General features: G+C 39.9%; 1 protein-coding gene and 1 long non-coding RNA gene across 3 annotated transcripts; one reads left to right on the forward strand and one right to left on the reverse strand.

Moving 5' to 3' along the window:
* Window positions 1-2,510: 2,510 nt before the first annotated feature.
* Window positions 2,511-3,078, reverse strand: LOC117184493 (uncharacterized). Its single transcript, XR_004469881.1, has 3 exons — window positions 2,958-3,078; window positions 2,855-2,879; window positions 2,511-2,768 (listed from the first exon to the last, which is right to left on the reverse strand). It is a non-coding gene; the product is annotated as an uncharacterized lncRNA (long non-coding RNA).
* A 12-nt stretch (window positions 3,079-3,090) lies between these two features.
* LOC117184492 (pre-rRNA 2'-O-ribose RNA methyltransferase FTSJ3) lies at window positions 3,091-12,109 on the forward strand. 2 transcript variants are annotated; one of them, XM_033382350.1, is made up of 4 exons: window positions 3,091-5,053; window positions 5,181-5,322; window positions 11,521-11,961; window positions 12,030-12,109. In XM_033382350.1, the coding sequence occupies exons 1-4, from the start codon at window positions 3,199-3,201 to the stop codon at window positions 12,037-12,039; spliced, it is 2,448 nt and encodes an 815-aa protein (XP_033238241.1). In that variant the 5' UTR covers window positions 3,091-3,198; the 3' UTR covers window positions 12,040-12,109. The 2 variants fall into 2 exon arrangements, with proteins under 2 accessions (XP_033238241.1, XP_033238240.1); XM_033382349.1 differs by lacking the exons at window positions 11,521-11,961; window positions 12,030-12,109 and adding an exon at window positions 5,832-6,293 and having other exon boundaries at window positions 3,092-5,053; window positions 5,181-5,763.
* Window positions 12,110-14,737: the final 2,628 nt, after the last annotated feature.

Raw genomic sequence — 14,737 nt, forward strand, 5'->3', positions numbered from 1 at the left:
CGGCAGGACCTCACTTTGGAGGTATTTGGGAAGCTGGGGTAAAATCAGTGAAATATCACTTAAAAAGGCTAATTGGGGACAATAATTTAACCTATGAGGAAATGGCAACTCTATTATATCAAATTGAAGCGGTACTAAATTCACGCCCTTTGTATACAGCTACAAATGATATTGACGAACTGGATGTATTAACACCAAGTCATTTTATTATTGGAAGGCCAATATTTGGCCCGATTGAGACAATTTCAGAGGAAAAATCGGGAATCTGGATAGATGGAGATTAATTCAGAAAATGAAAAGAGAATTTTGGATTAAATGGAAAGAAGATTATTTGCACACACTGCAACAAAGAAATAAACGGAAAATAGGAATGCAGAATATTAAAACAGGACAGATTGTATTAATAAAAGATGAAACCTGTCACCCAGCTAGATGGCCCTTGGGAAAAATAGAAGAAATACATAAAGGTAGGGACGATAGAGTCAGAATAGTAACTATAAAACATCAAGACGGGTTGATAAAACGACCTATAACTAAAATTTGTCCATTGGCTGGAATTGAGACAGAAGAGCAAGACTCAGGAATGTCTCCAAAAGAGACCAGAAGTACTCGTAGTAGTAAAAGGTAATTCAAATTGCGTTTATAGGAAGATAGCAGAGACAAGGTCAATTTGGATCGAATTAGAAAGGCAGGGTAATTGGCTCTTTAAAGTTCCAGTAACCACTAATGCTAGAATTCAATGTAGTAACTTAAATCAAGAACTAATTAATCTTCCACAACAAGGAATTTTAACAATAGTACTGTGCGAACCGATGATAAAATACTACTACCTCATCACAGTATTCAAACAGAAAGCTACGAGCCCATTTCATCCTTTTATACAAGTAATATAAGTAAAATACCAAAAATTGTTTGGAATCCATTAGCAGTACCATTAATTAACCACACAGAAGAAATGGATAAGCTAAGAAACGAATTAAAATTGTTAAAAGGTCATCATGAGTTGAAAGGACTTAAATTCCATCATTTATCTGGACATGCGGCCTTGATTATAGGAATCATAATAATAGTGATATTAATAATCTATGACATAAGAAGAATTAAAGTAGCACGAAGACTCCAAACGATAGAAATTCCCTACCCACTGTAATTGATTATCTGTACTTCTAATTATAGCTATAAATAAAATGTACACAAAAAGGTTCACAAGAATCAAAATACAAAGCCATGCCCACTTTTAGGCCCTTTGCAGAATGTTCGAACATGAACATATTATCGTCAATACAATGCCACTTTCGGCCCCTTGCAGAATGTTTACACATATGTAAATATATTATTGTACACATTCACTCATGTAACAAAACCGATCTCTAAAGAAATCACATAAAGTAGACAAGTTATGACTGTACGGGTGTAAACAGAGATCAGTAACCCATTAATACGACACAAAACACAAGTGGAGAAAACACTTAACAAATGCGGTCCTATAATAAAACTAATGTAAGCATGTACTCAAATAGACACCCTCAGTAAAGTGTATCCTCTGCGTAGGTCTAACGATAATTATAGACTACCAAATTGTACCTCCTACCTCATTGTCAAATCACATATAAGGCTCTGATTTTAAGAATAAAATTGATTTTGAATTTACAACTCAACTCGCAAATGTCTAGACTTTTCTTTGAAGGTCTTAACAGTGTAACGTTTATTGTAAATATATTGATTCTTATATTATATCCAATAATATAGCGAATTTACCAATTCAAAATTGTGAAAAATTCACAATTCAGACCAAGAGTTTGTAATTTTATGCTCATCATCTGCTTTTTGACAAATGGTAGATAATGGATTATGGCAGTGTGAATCGGGGTTTCACATCTGTCAAACCGTTCCTCCGGGATGTGCTCGTTGTGCAGAGCCTATTATAGGCTATTCCCACCATCCACTATCCATTTTGGATGTTCCTAAACCACACGTTTCGATGCAATAGTTTGCCGATAGTTTTCAAATGCAACTCTGAATAATTGTCATTCACAACAAAAAAAATGTATTAACTGCGAAAACGTAAACAATGATTGTGACAAAATAAACAAAAAACAACAACAATCATGTCCCATGGATCGGATGCATTTAAGGCTGGCGATGAGATTGAGTGCAGCATGGTCGAGTCTGCCAGGCTGAAGTTGCAAGTGTGTGAATAAATGGCAGACGACTGACAACATGGAACAAATATTTCTATGCTCTGTGAATGCTTGATGTTACGCATAATTTATTCTTTAATAATGAATTTTTTTCGGACATTATCGAGTTGGATTTGGACGGATCATGTAGATCCATCACCCCTTCTGGCAACAAGGGCCCCCGCCAAAGCGAACCAAAAAAGACGACGCTTCTTGGATAGCAGAGATCGCCAGAGAGCGACTCGAAGAGCAGAAGGACCTTCACAGGAAGAAGGAAGAACATGAAATGAGGCAGGAAAAGATGGCCGAGGACCTCATCAACACGCAAAAAAAAATCCAGAATGATTTATTGGAAGTGCTGAGATATAAAAATAAATAAGTTTATAATTTGCATTAAGGTCTAAACAATATTTTGCGATTGCAGATCGTATCTGTTCTGCTGACTGATTAAAATCACCAGAACTGTTGCTGCTATCGGGCTATTCGCATATTTTGCTGTTGAACCACGGCCGAAATAATTGCTACATCTTCATCATCCATTATAAGGTGATAAGGGGGATGGGGATGGGCTCAGTGTGCAGCGGCTATCTATCGGAGAAACGTGTGGGTTATAAACATCCCAGATGGATGGTGAAATACTTGATAAGTTTTCGTATAGGCAAAAGCTTGCTTACCATCCAAAATCTATATGATGGTCTCCTGTGGTAATAATAATATTATTATATATTTAATATTATTTTATATATATATTATAATTAAAATATATTATAGTCTGACCCCATTCGACTTTGCTTCTCAAAATTTGTTTTATGTTTGTACCTCCAGTTCACCAGCGAATTATCTTAGTACTAATTCCAAACTTCCATATCGAATTTTTCTTTGCGACGCCATCTTGACACTAAACTCCAAGTATCGATATCTTATTATTGCATGTCTATTATGGACGTAGAGGAGAGTAATAGCACGTGGAAACTTGAATTTGTAATTTGACAGCATTCAGGGAATAAAATAAAGCAGAATGGGCAAAAAGACCAAAGTGGGAAAGACAAGGAAGGATAAATTTTATCAACTTGCCAAGGAAACGGGCTTTAGATCCCGATCCGCCTTTAAATTGATCCAACTAAATCGCAAGTTCGGATTTCTCCAACAGTCGCAAGTTTGTTTAGATCTATGTGCAGCTCCTGGTGGATGGATGCAAGTGGCCAAACAAAATATGCCAGTATCCAGCATTGTTATTGGTGTTGACCTGTTCCCAATACGACCCCTTACGGGTTGTATTGGGTTAGTGGAGGATATTACAACGGAAAAGTGCCGTCAATCATTAACTAAGGAGTTGCAGTCGTGGAAGGCCGATGTTGTCCTTCACGACGGTGCCCCAAACGTGGGTCGTAATTGGCTTTATGATGCTTACCAGCAGATCTGCTTAACTCTTAATGCCCTTAAGTTGACCACTCAGTTTCTGCGCGGTGGAGGTTGGTTTGTGACTAAAGTTTTCCGCTCCAAGGACTACAACGCCCTTCTCTGGGTGCTTAAGCAACTCTTCAAGAAGGTACATGCCACCAAACCAAGTGCATCTCGTAAGGAGTCAGCCGAAATATTCGTGGTCTGCCAGGAATATCTCGCACCTGACATTATCGACCACCGCCTGCTCGACTGCAAGTACGTGTTCGAAGAGCTCGAAATCGAATGCAAGCAGAAAAATAGCCTGCTGCACCCAGAAAGGCAGAAACGCATAAAGGCCGAGGGCTACAGTGAGCAGGATATATCATTACGAACAAATTTATCGGCCACAGAGTTTATGAAAGCGGAAAACGGCCTTGCCGCCCTCCAAGGTGTAGGATCCATTCGTATTGATGACGAGCGTATTTCGCATCACAAGAAAACTACACCCGAGATTCTAGAGTGCTGCAAGGATCTTAAAGTTTTAGGTCGCAAAGACATTAAAGGTCTTGTATTGTGGTGGAAAGCTGTTAAAGATAGTTTTTTTAAGACTGAAACAATGGCGATCATCGAGGAGCCTAGAGCAAAGGAAACAATACCAAAAACACTTACGCAAACAGAAATAGAGGATATAGAAGATATTGAACTAAAACAACAGATCAGCACGTTGGCATTCGAGGAGCAAAAAGAGCTTAAGCGGAAGCGAAAGAAGACGCTTAAAGCCAAAGCAAAACTTCACGAAAAGATGAACCTTAATATGATCGTAAAGGGAGATGACGGGCCTGTAGAAGAAACAGAGCATGAAATTTTTGATCTGAAAGTTATTAACTCTGTTATTGAGCTGGATAGGATTATCGATGTTAACCCAGACTTCGATGTAGAATTAAAGCCTAAAGGGCCTCCTACGCTGCCTAAGTACAAAAAGTACCATAAGGACGACAAGCAAATGGATGACGATGGGAACTATGAAAACGGCGAAGAAACAGAACTAAGTGACGATGAGGACAGCGATGGGAACTTTAATGAGCGAGGTTTAGGTCTAAGCGACGATGATGAAGATATTTTTAAAGATGGTAAAGGAAAAAAAAAGCACGAGGAACATCCGCTCATAAAGTCAAGTGATTTTCGGGACAAAGACACCAAGCGACAGCAACGTGTGCAGCTTTGGTACGAGAAGGACAATCTACAAAACATTCCATCGGACGACGATGATGAAAACTATGATTTGAGTAATATGGCGATAGAGTATAATATAAAGGGTGTCTCCGTTCTGGGTAAGAGCACCCTCAGCATGGATATAAATGGACATGTTGCCTTGGGCAAGAAGGCTAAACGGCGCGCCCGGCATGAAACTATGACGGGGGAGAGCAGCTCAGAGTGCTCCGACTCTGAAGAGCTTTTCAAAGATACTGCTGCTGAAGATATGTCAAAAGGTTGGTAATGATACGGTCTTATTATATTTTATTAGGTAGTCTAAATATATTTATCTTTTATATATAAATATAATAATAATATGATATACGTTTTATATAAAGGTTTTGTCTAATGTTACTATTTCAGAGTCAAAACCGAAAAAGGTACGTCTGACCGAAGAAGAGATAGCTCTTGGTGCGTTTTTGATTCGCGGAAAGAAAACGCAACGGGATCTTATTGATGCAGCCTGGAACCGTTATGCTTTTAACGATAAAAACCTGCCAGCTTGGTTTATACAGGATGAACATGAACACATGACTATGCCACAACCAGTGCCTCAAGAGCTTACCGAAGAATACCAACGCAAGGTCCAGGAGTTAAATGTGCGCCCTATAAAAAAAGTAATGGAGGCAAAAGCACGAAAGAAGCGCCGTTCTACAAAGCGCTTGGCCAAAGCAAAAAAAATGGCCGAAAAGATAATGGAAAACGCTGATGCCTCAACCCATGAGAAGGCAAAGCAACTTAGAAAGGTATATAAGAAAGCACAAGAAAAGAAAAAGGAGATTACATATGTAGTCGCTAAAAAGCACACTTCGTCTCGTCGGTCCCGTCGCCCAGCTGGTGTTAAAGGACGTTATCGCGTCGTAGATCCGCGAGAGAAGAAGGATAAACGCTCTTCAGTCGCTATAAAGCAACGCAAAAAAGGTGCTAAAATTGGAAAGGGAAAACGGTAAAAAAATAAACCTGAACAATTAAATGTAAACAGAAATAAAAACTACACTTATTACACAATTACAGAATGAATTAGTGTACCCAATTTTAAATACACTGCAAACGCAGCTCTACTATTCAATTCTGAAAAACTTATAAATGCAACTATTAATCGGACCCCAACACATCGGAGCTTCATGTTACCATTTGGGATATATTTATTAAGCTTTCAAATGCAAAATTATTAATTTTTTCTATATTTTTTTGGCGTAATTTTGACTTTAAAAACTCGGTAAAAGTTGGAAAAAAAATGTTCTTGTGTTTTTATATTTTAAAAGTTATGGTCGTCGTTTTAGATATCGTTTAGAAAAATGTATGGATTAACGGCTAAGGTTTGAAATATGTTCTGATCTCTCCATAGTCTGAACAAAGTCAAACAGGCAGTTTCATCGATTCTGGCAAACAAAAACTGCTGACCTGGTTGCTTCGTAATAAACAGCGTGCTAAAAATTCCTATATTTTTGCAATTGCGCGATTTAAGAAAACCAAGACATCTTAGATGCAACACCTGTTGCGAAACAAAAAGTATTGTTGCGCTGACAAATTAATTCCGATCCAAATTTGAGGTTGGGCCTAGAGACAATTATTTATAAAGAAGGCACAAGCTAAATTGTCCTGGTAATAGCGTCGAATTTATTTTAATGCCGAAATGAAAAGTAAACGGATTTTTATACAACACAACGAATCTTAATTTCAAAAGGAAAAAAAGCCGTTTACTTTTCATTTCGGTGAGGAAAATATTTCCGTTTGTTTTGTGATAACGGAAGCACAAGTTTTTGCGTTTTTAAAAGTAAATTTTTGTGAAAATTAAAACCGGGGCCTGTCTGAGTAATTGTCGAAAATTCTTGAGATCTACTTCATATTTATTACAAAATTGAGGTGGGGGATCACAAATTCTTTTGCGAATTTTAGCAGCTATTTTATATATTTAAATGAATAAATATTTCTAAGAAATGATATATGAATACGGAGAATATAATTATTTTATTATCCAACCAGTAAAACGCAAAAGGATCAGCGGAAATCAGCTGGCAAGTGTGTACCTTGTCGGTTGAGCTGAAAGATGATCTGATAGCTATGTTTCTGCATATTAAACTATTATTGGAATTTAAGAACTATCTCAACGAAATGAAACAGCATATACATAGGTATATTTTATAGCTTTGACAATCATGACTGTTGGAATGGAATCGAACATCTGTATTTTTATAAACAAGTTGTTCTGTGAAAAACATCTATGTTTTTTTTATGAGAGTCAGCCCAAAACTTTCCATTTGTGTAATTACATGTTTGTACATAGCCCACCCATTTTTGATGATATATTGATGGTAAATACATATCAGCAATCATCTTGCTGAAAAAAAAACATGCTTGATCGATCTAAGCTGAGCTGATTTCAGCGAGCCTTTTCAGACACAGTGTGCGCGAGCCCTAAAGCTGGTTTTAAGCGATGCACCGCGTGCATGTGTACAAAACTTCTAAACCATCAAACTTACCAATGAAAATCAAATCAATACTATTTTTCTTATTATTATATAAAGCTAATAAATAGTTAAAATTAGGTATTACTGAGGTGCTACTGAGGCCTTAAGCTCGCTATGGTATAATTATACACTTGAGTATGTATGAATTTATATACATATGTACAGGACTGGTTTTATATGATATATGTTGTAACGGAATTATTATCTAGTATACTAGTTGTGTATATGTATATGTACAGGGATGATAGTTTTTGAGTTTATATGTAGTAAATGATTTTCGATTGAACTAGGTAGTTGGGGATTATTTTTGCGTTATGGAATATTGAGGATCTTTGCAGAGAGAGAGCGGGCATGTGTATGGTATGTGTCTTATGTCTATGGTTGGGTTGTGGCACAGTGGGAATGTGTTGGAGGATGTTTCATCCATGTAGTGGGCATTGGTGAATCTTGTGTGCCCTAGTCTCAGTCTGTTTAGGATGACTTGGTGTTTTCTGTTAAGGTTGTTTATGTTTTTGGGGGGAGGATGAGTGGAAGATAGATCGATAACTTGTTGGTGCCAGGGGGAAGTCTTAATGAGGAGGTCTGTTTGTTTCGATAGGAGGATTTTCTTAAGGAATAGTGAGAATTATTATGGAATTATGATTGGAGGTATATATGAGGGGTTGTTTGGAGGTAGTTTTGGCTGCGGTGTCAGCAATTTCATTCCCTTTTATGCCAATGTGGCTAGGTATCCAGATAATTGTTATTTCTGGGAATAGTTTGGTGACGAGGTTACGGATTGTGGTGGGGTAGTACGATTAATTGTTGGGATTGGTAATTGCGGAAATAGAGGAGAGTGAGTCCGTGCAGATAGCGTATCTTCCGAGTTTGTTGCGGCTTAATAAAATGGCTTCGTGGATAGCTATAATTTCGCTGGAAAGGACTGAGGAGTACTGTGGAAGTAGTCCGGATTTTATGGTTGATGTCCCACTGCAGATGCTATAGATGGTAATGCCTGCTGCTTTGGACCCGTCTGTGTATAGGAAGGTGTGTTGGTGGAGGTTGAATTTGATGGAGTGGAAGAGTTGGTGGAAGACTATTGGGGGGGTGGTGTTTTTATCGTGTTTGGATAGGGTGATATTGGTGTTGGAGGTTTTAATCGGGGAGAACGGTATGAGGTTATTCTGGGATATTTGTTTGGCTCTGTCAATCGTGCTAAGCAGTCTGTGTTTTTTTTTTTGTTTTTTGGGAGTGAGTTTAGGGGGGTGTCTTTAACGTGGATGAGGTTTTTAAATATTTTGCCAGTTACAAAATCTCGCTTGTTTTCCAAGGTGTGTAAGTTGGCTTCGGATAGAAGGTTGTTAGTGGGAATGCACCTAGGGCGGCTCTTGTTGCTGCATTAATCGTAGTTTTCTGGCGGTTAAGCTGGCTTTTTGGTGCGTAACGGTACATGGGGAGGCAGAAGTCGACTTTGGATATGATTAGAGATTTCATAATTTGTACAAGTAATGAGGTGTGGCAGTTGTATTTTGAGGACGAGAGGTGTTTGATAATGCCCAGTGGCTTGGCAAAGTCTATTTTGAGTTTATTGATATGTGAGTTCCAGTTGTATCTAGAGTTGAGTGTGAGGCCTAGTAGTTTGAGTGAGTTGTTTTGGTTGATGGATGTGTTGACAGTAAGGAATTTTGGTTTCCAGTTATGTTTGGGACATATGTGTAGAAGTTGGCTTTTGTCTTTGGATAGGTCTGCACCTGACTGAGTGCACCAGTTGTTTATTTGGTTGAGGATTGTTTGGATGTCGGTTGTGGGGCTTTTCCTTTTGTTGTGTTAAATGATAAGGAGGAAGTCGTCGGCGTATGCACTGAATTTGATCTGCTTGTGAAAGGATAAGATTTCGGAGAGTGGCTTGTACGCTATAAGAAAAAGGATAACTGAGATGGGGGAGCCTTGGGGTATGCCTTTGGGGAGTTTGACGGTGTTCGAGAGGTTAGAGCCTTTCACGAGAATTTTCCTGTTTGACATGAAGTTTATGACGTATTGTAACATTCGCGGACCTACTTTCCATTTTTTATACCCGATACTCAAAATGAGTATTGGGGTATATTAGATTTGTGGTAAAAGTGGATGTGTGTAACGTCCAGAAGGAATCGTTTCCGACCCTATAAAGTATATATATTCTTGATCAGCATCAATAGCCGAGTCGATTGAGCCATGTCTGTCTGTCCGTCCGTCCGTCTGTCCGTCCGTCCGTCTGTCCGTCTGTCCGTCCCCTTCAGCGCATAGTGCTCAAAGACTATAAGAGCTAGAGCAACGATGTTTTGGATCCAGACTTCTGTGATATGTCACTGCTCCAAAAATATTTCAAAACTTTGCCCCGCCCACTTCCGCCCCCACAAAGGGCGAAAATCTGTGGCATCCACAATTTCGACGATACGAGAAAACTAAAAACGCAGAATCGTAGAAGATGACTATATCTTCTAGAGTGCAAAATCTAATCCAAATCGTATAATTATTACAGCCAGAATCACGAAAACAATTTCACTCTTTCTCGCTCTGTCTCACTCTAACACACAGGTTTCATGGTCGGTTTTGCCAATTGCAAAATATGAGTTCAAGGATCTCAGAACCCATAAGAGCTAGAGCAACCAAATTTGGTATCCACACTCCTGTGATATCGGACCTTGACCGTTTCGTGTCCAAATTTCGCCACACCCCCTTCCGCCCCCGCAAAGGACGAAAATCTGGGGCAACCAAATTTCTGGCTAGAGTAACCAAATTTGGTATCCGCACTTCTGTTAGATCTCACTATAAAACGTATATCTCAGAATTTCGCCCCACCCCCATCCGCCCCCACAAAGGACGAAAATCTGTTGCATCCACAATATTGCAGATTTGAAAAAACTAAAAACGCAGAATCATAGATAATGACCATATCTATCAGATTGCTGAATCTGTATCAGATCAGATCATTTTTATAGCCAAAAGGAACAAATCAATTTGCAGTGGCTACGCAGCGCCCGACGTCACGCTCAAACTGATTTTCTGTCTCTCTCGCACACACTGTTTGTCGTGTCGCTTAATATTAGCGGCGTCTGCCGGAGGAAAGCCATACTGACTTAGTATCGGGTATAACCGTAGAGTTGCGGTGTCCGCAGCAACTCACAACGTTGCCCCTCGTTTAGTTGTTGAATGATGGAGTGGATTCCTATTTTGTCAAAAGCTTTGGTGAAGTTAAGGGATATTAAGGTTAGCTGTTTTTTTGGACAATGGCTTAGAATCGGGAGGACTAGGCTGAGTTTGAGCGATTGAGGGAAGTATGAGTCGAGTATTTTGTTAATGTGGTCTACTATTCTGTTTTTAAGGGTGGGGGTGCGTTTTTTATCATTGACCCCCGGTCGAGGCCGGGGGTGTTTCCTTTCAGGGAGTACAGTGCTGATGAGAATTCTATGGGTGTAATGTCATTTTCGATTTCTATTGTGTGGGATTTGTTCGTCCGGAATGTTGCAGATAAATTACGATCGTGAGCTTCTTCTGACCACGTGAGGGCGAAGGAGTTGGCTATCTCGGTTTAGTTGGTTGTGTTTGTTTGGGTGTGTGGGTTAAAGATATTGTGAATGTTTTTGACAGGGTAAAGTCCGCATAGTTGTCTGATGTGTCTGAGGTAGGATGTATTTGGGCTGTAAAATCAAGAATCGATTTCTGTTTAGCTTCCCTGATTGTTCTTTTGAATTTGGCATTTGCTTCTTTGTATTCTATGTAGGTCGTGTTGTTTATGTCTCGTTTGAGTTTATTCCATTTAGTGGTTTTTGAACTTTTAAGGATTGTTAGTTCTTTGTTCCACCAGGGAACGGTACGGGGGAGGGAGAAAGTGGTGTTATGGGGGATGGAAAGATGGGCGCTTTGGATTATTATTTTTATACCCGATTTTTTGACTCGAGCAGATGAGAACGATTTTTACCATTATTTGGTGCCATAAACTCAGATCTTCAATCCGTTTGTCAAGATTGGTTTTAGTTTTCGAGTTCGCGGATGGTGGCGGTACTGCGCTCTTATAACAGCTGTGACCTGACCACGTTGCATCGAACATCTTTCGGAGTTTGTCGATGAGGACAGCGATGGAAACTTCAATGAGCGAGGTTTAGGTCTAAGCGACGATGTTGAAGATATTTTTAAAGATGGTAAAGGAAAAAAAAGCACGAGAAACCTGCAGCCTGGAACCGTTATGCTTTTAACGATAAAAACCTGCCAGCTTGGTTTATACAGGATGAACATGAACACATGACTATGCCACAACCAGTGCCTCAAGAGCTTACCGAAGAATACCAACGCAAGGTCCAGGAGTTAAATGTGCGCCCTATAAAAAAAGTAATGGAGGCAAAAGCACGAAAGAAGCGCCGTTCTACAAAGCGCTTGGCCAAAGCAAAAAAAATGGCCGAAAAGATAATGGAAAACGCTGATGCCTTAACCCATGAGAAGGCAAGGCAACTTAGAAAGGTATATAAGAAAGCACAAGAAAAGAAAAAGGAGATTACATATGTAGTCGCTAAAAAGCACACTTCGTCTCGTCCGTCCCGTCGCCCAGCTGGTGTTAAAGGACGTTATCGCGTCGTAGATCCGCGAGAGAAGAAGGATAAACGCTCTTCAGTCGCTATAAAGCAACGCAAAAAAGGTGCTAAAATTGGAAAGGGAAAACGGTAAAAAAATAAACCTGAACAATTAAATGTAAACAGAAATAAAAACTACACTTATTACACAATTACAGAATGAATTAGTGTATCCAATTTTAAATACACTGCAAACGCAGCTCTACTATGCAATTCTGAAAAACTTATATATGCAACTATTAATCGGACCCCAACACATCGGAGCTTCATCTTACCATTTGGGATATATTTATTAAGCTTGCAAACGCAAAATTATTAATTTTTTCTATATTTTTTTCGCGTAATTATACGCGATACTCAAAATGAGTATTGGGGTATATTAGATTTGTGGTGAAAATGGATGTGTGTAACGTCCTGAAGGAATCGTTTCCGACCCCATAAAGTATATATATTCTTGATCAGCATCAATAGCCGAGTCGATTGAGCCATGTCTGTCTGTCCGTCCGTCCGTCTGTCCGTCCGTCCGTCTGTCCGTCCCCTTCAGCGCCTAATGCTCAAAGACTATAAGAGCCAGAGCAACGATGTTTTGGATCCAGACTTCTGTGACAAAAAGACTGTAGCAGACTTCACTGCTACAAAAATATTTCAAAACTTTGCCCCGCCCACTTCCGCCCCCACAAAGGGCGAAAATCTGTGGCATCCACAATTTTAAAGATAAGATAAAACCAAAAACGCAGAATCGTAGAGAATGACCATATCTTATAGACTGCGGAATCTGAATTGGATCGTATTATTATTATAGCCAGCATCAAGAAAACAATTTCATTTTTTCTCGCCCTGTCTCTCTCTAACACACACGTAGCATAGGCGGCTTTGCTTAGAGTAAAACATTAGCGCCTAGATCTCAGAGACTATAAAAGCTAGAGCAAACAAATTTGGTATCCACACTCCTAATATATCGGACCGAGACGAGTTTGTTTCAAAATTTCGCCACACCCCCTTCCGCCCCCGCAAAGAATGCAAATCTGGGGATATTCACAAATCTCAGAGACTATTAAAGCTAGAGTAACCAAATTTGGTATCCGCACTTCTGTTAGATCTCACTATAAAACGTTTGTATCAAAATTTCGCCCCACCCCCTTCCGCCCCCACAAAGGACGAAAATCTGTTGCATCCACAATATTGCAGATTCGAGAAAACTAAAAACGCAGAATCATAGATAATGATCATATCTATCAGATTGCTGAATTTTGATCAGATCGGATAATTTTTATAGCCGAAAAGGAAAAAAACAATTTTCAGCGGCTACGCAGCGCCCGACGTCACGCTCAGACTGATTTTCTGTCTCTCTCGCACGCACTCTTTGTCGTGTCGTTAAATATTAGCGGCGTCTGCCGGAGGAGAGCCATACTGACTTAGTATCGGGTATAACCGTAGAGTTGCGGTGTCCGCAGCAACTCACAACGTTCCCCCTCGTTTTGACTTTAAATAATCGGTAAAAGTTGGAAAAAAAATGTTCTTGTGTTTTTATACCCGATACTCAAAATGAGTATTGGGGTGTATTAGATTTGTGGTAAAAGTGGATGTGTGTAACGTCCAGAAGGAATCGTTTCCGACCCCATAAGGTTAGGTTAGCTTGAGGCGGCTGCCGGGCTCGCTCGCAGGTAGATATTCCCTCCGTCGATCGAAATTGGGTTAATTTATGGCGACAAGCTATAACCTATCTCGCGGAGTTGAGAGTATACGCAAGGAAGTTTATTTGCAGTGTTTTTTATTTTCTATCATCCTCCCAACTATAAAGAGCGTCGTCGACTGTCGAAATCCTGAAGCTGTTAGAGTAAGCTCTTGGTCCAGTTGATGCAAAGTAAGACCTACTTGGTCCAGTTTTTTTTGGATAGGATAGGATTCAGCCTTTGATAGAAATCAGGTGTATGTATGGCAAAACGCTATCGCCTGTCTCGCGGTAGAAAGAACCTGTCCGACACAGTATCTTTGTTTCTACACGAATTCGTCTCTTAGACAGTGAGATTAAATAGCGAACGAGATTAAGTCTATCTCTTATGTGCATCGAAGCAGAATCATGATCCTTTTATTTAAAAACATTTTGTCGTTTGTATTCCTTTGCCTTGATATATAAATTAGTCCGTATTTAGTGTCGTAATTATCTATAAAAGATCGTTGGGTAAGACATTATGTACGATAATCATGCCCCTAAGTCGTAGTCCCGAGAATTTCGCTCAAATAGAGAATCAGGGAATAATTTGTAGCACGTGCGCAAAGGAAGTTGATTACCTAGCTCAGTTAATTACCACCAGCTGTGAACACCAATTCCACCGAGTCTGTTTTAACCGTAAAGCTGGAGCCAAAAAGATTTGTCCTGTCTGCCACGTTAGCTTGCATGCATCGGCTTTGAATTTAGCTGAGGAGATTGCCGCAGCCCAGACTGCAAGCCAAGACCCCAGCTCAACCATGCACCAGACTAGGTCTAAGGGTAGGGCAACCGATCCCAACGCAGACGCCCCAAGCGGGTCAACTATTAGTGAGACAAACCCGGAAGTACAAATGGAAGCAAATGCAGCTTCGACCAATGCAGGTCTACACCAGGTTATTGCCGATGCTTTGTCAGCTGCAATGCAGGCCATACCCACATATTAGCGCAGACCATAGAAACTGGCCTGCAGAAATTATCGATTCAGCAAACGGCGTCCCGTGAAGGTATTGAAAGTGTTCGTTCACAACCAATCAATATACAAACCATCGACGAGGTAGAACAACAAACGTTTCAGCAACTGTTCGGGGGTAGTTCGGAAAGACAGACGGCCAGAGAGCCACCATCTATATATAGTCTAGGAGGTACCCCGCCAGT

Source organism: Drosophila pseudoobscura, chromosome X (genome assembly GCF_009870125.1).
Source record: "Drosophila pseudoobscura strain MV-25-SWS-2005 chromosome X, UCI_Dpse_MV25, whole genome shotgun sequence".
Taxonomy (NCBI): domain Eukaryota; kingdom Metazoa; phylum Arthropoda; class Insecta; order Diptera; family Drosophilidae; genus Drosophila; species Drosophila pseudoobscura.

What these genes read in the sequence shown, in the direction of transcription:
- LOC117184492 (XM_033382350.1), top strand. Translation starts at nt 3,199, where the DNA reads ATGGGCAAAAAGACCAAAGTGGGAAAGACAAGGAAGGATAAATTTTAT. An exon ending in TGCTGAAGATATGTCAAAAG is followed by an intron (nt 5,054 to 5,180) that starts GTTGGTAATGAT and finishes TTACTATTTCAG; the next exon opens with AGTCAAAACCGAAAAAGGTA. An exon ending in GATAAAAACCTGCCAGCTTG is followed by an intron (nt 5,323 to 11,520) that starts GTTTATACAGGA and finishes CCTGCCAGCTTG; the next exon opens with GTTTATACAGGATGAACATG.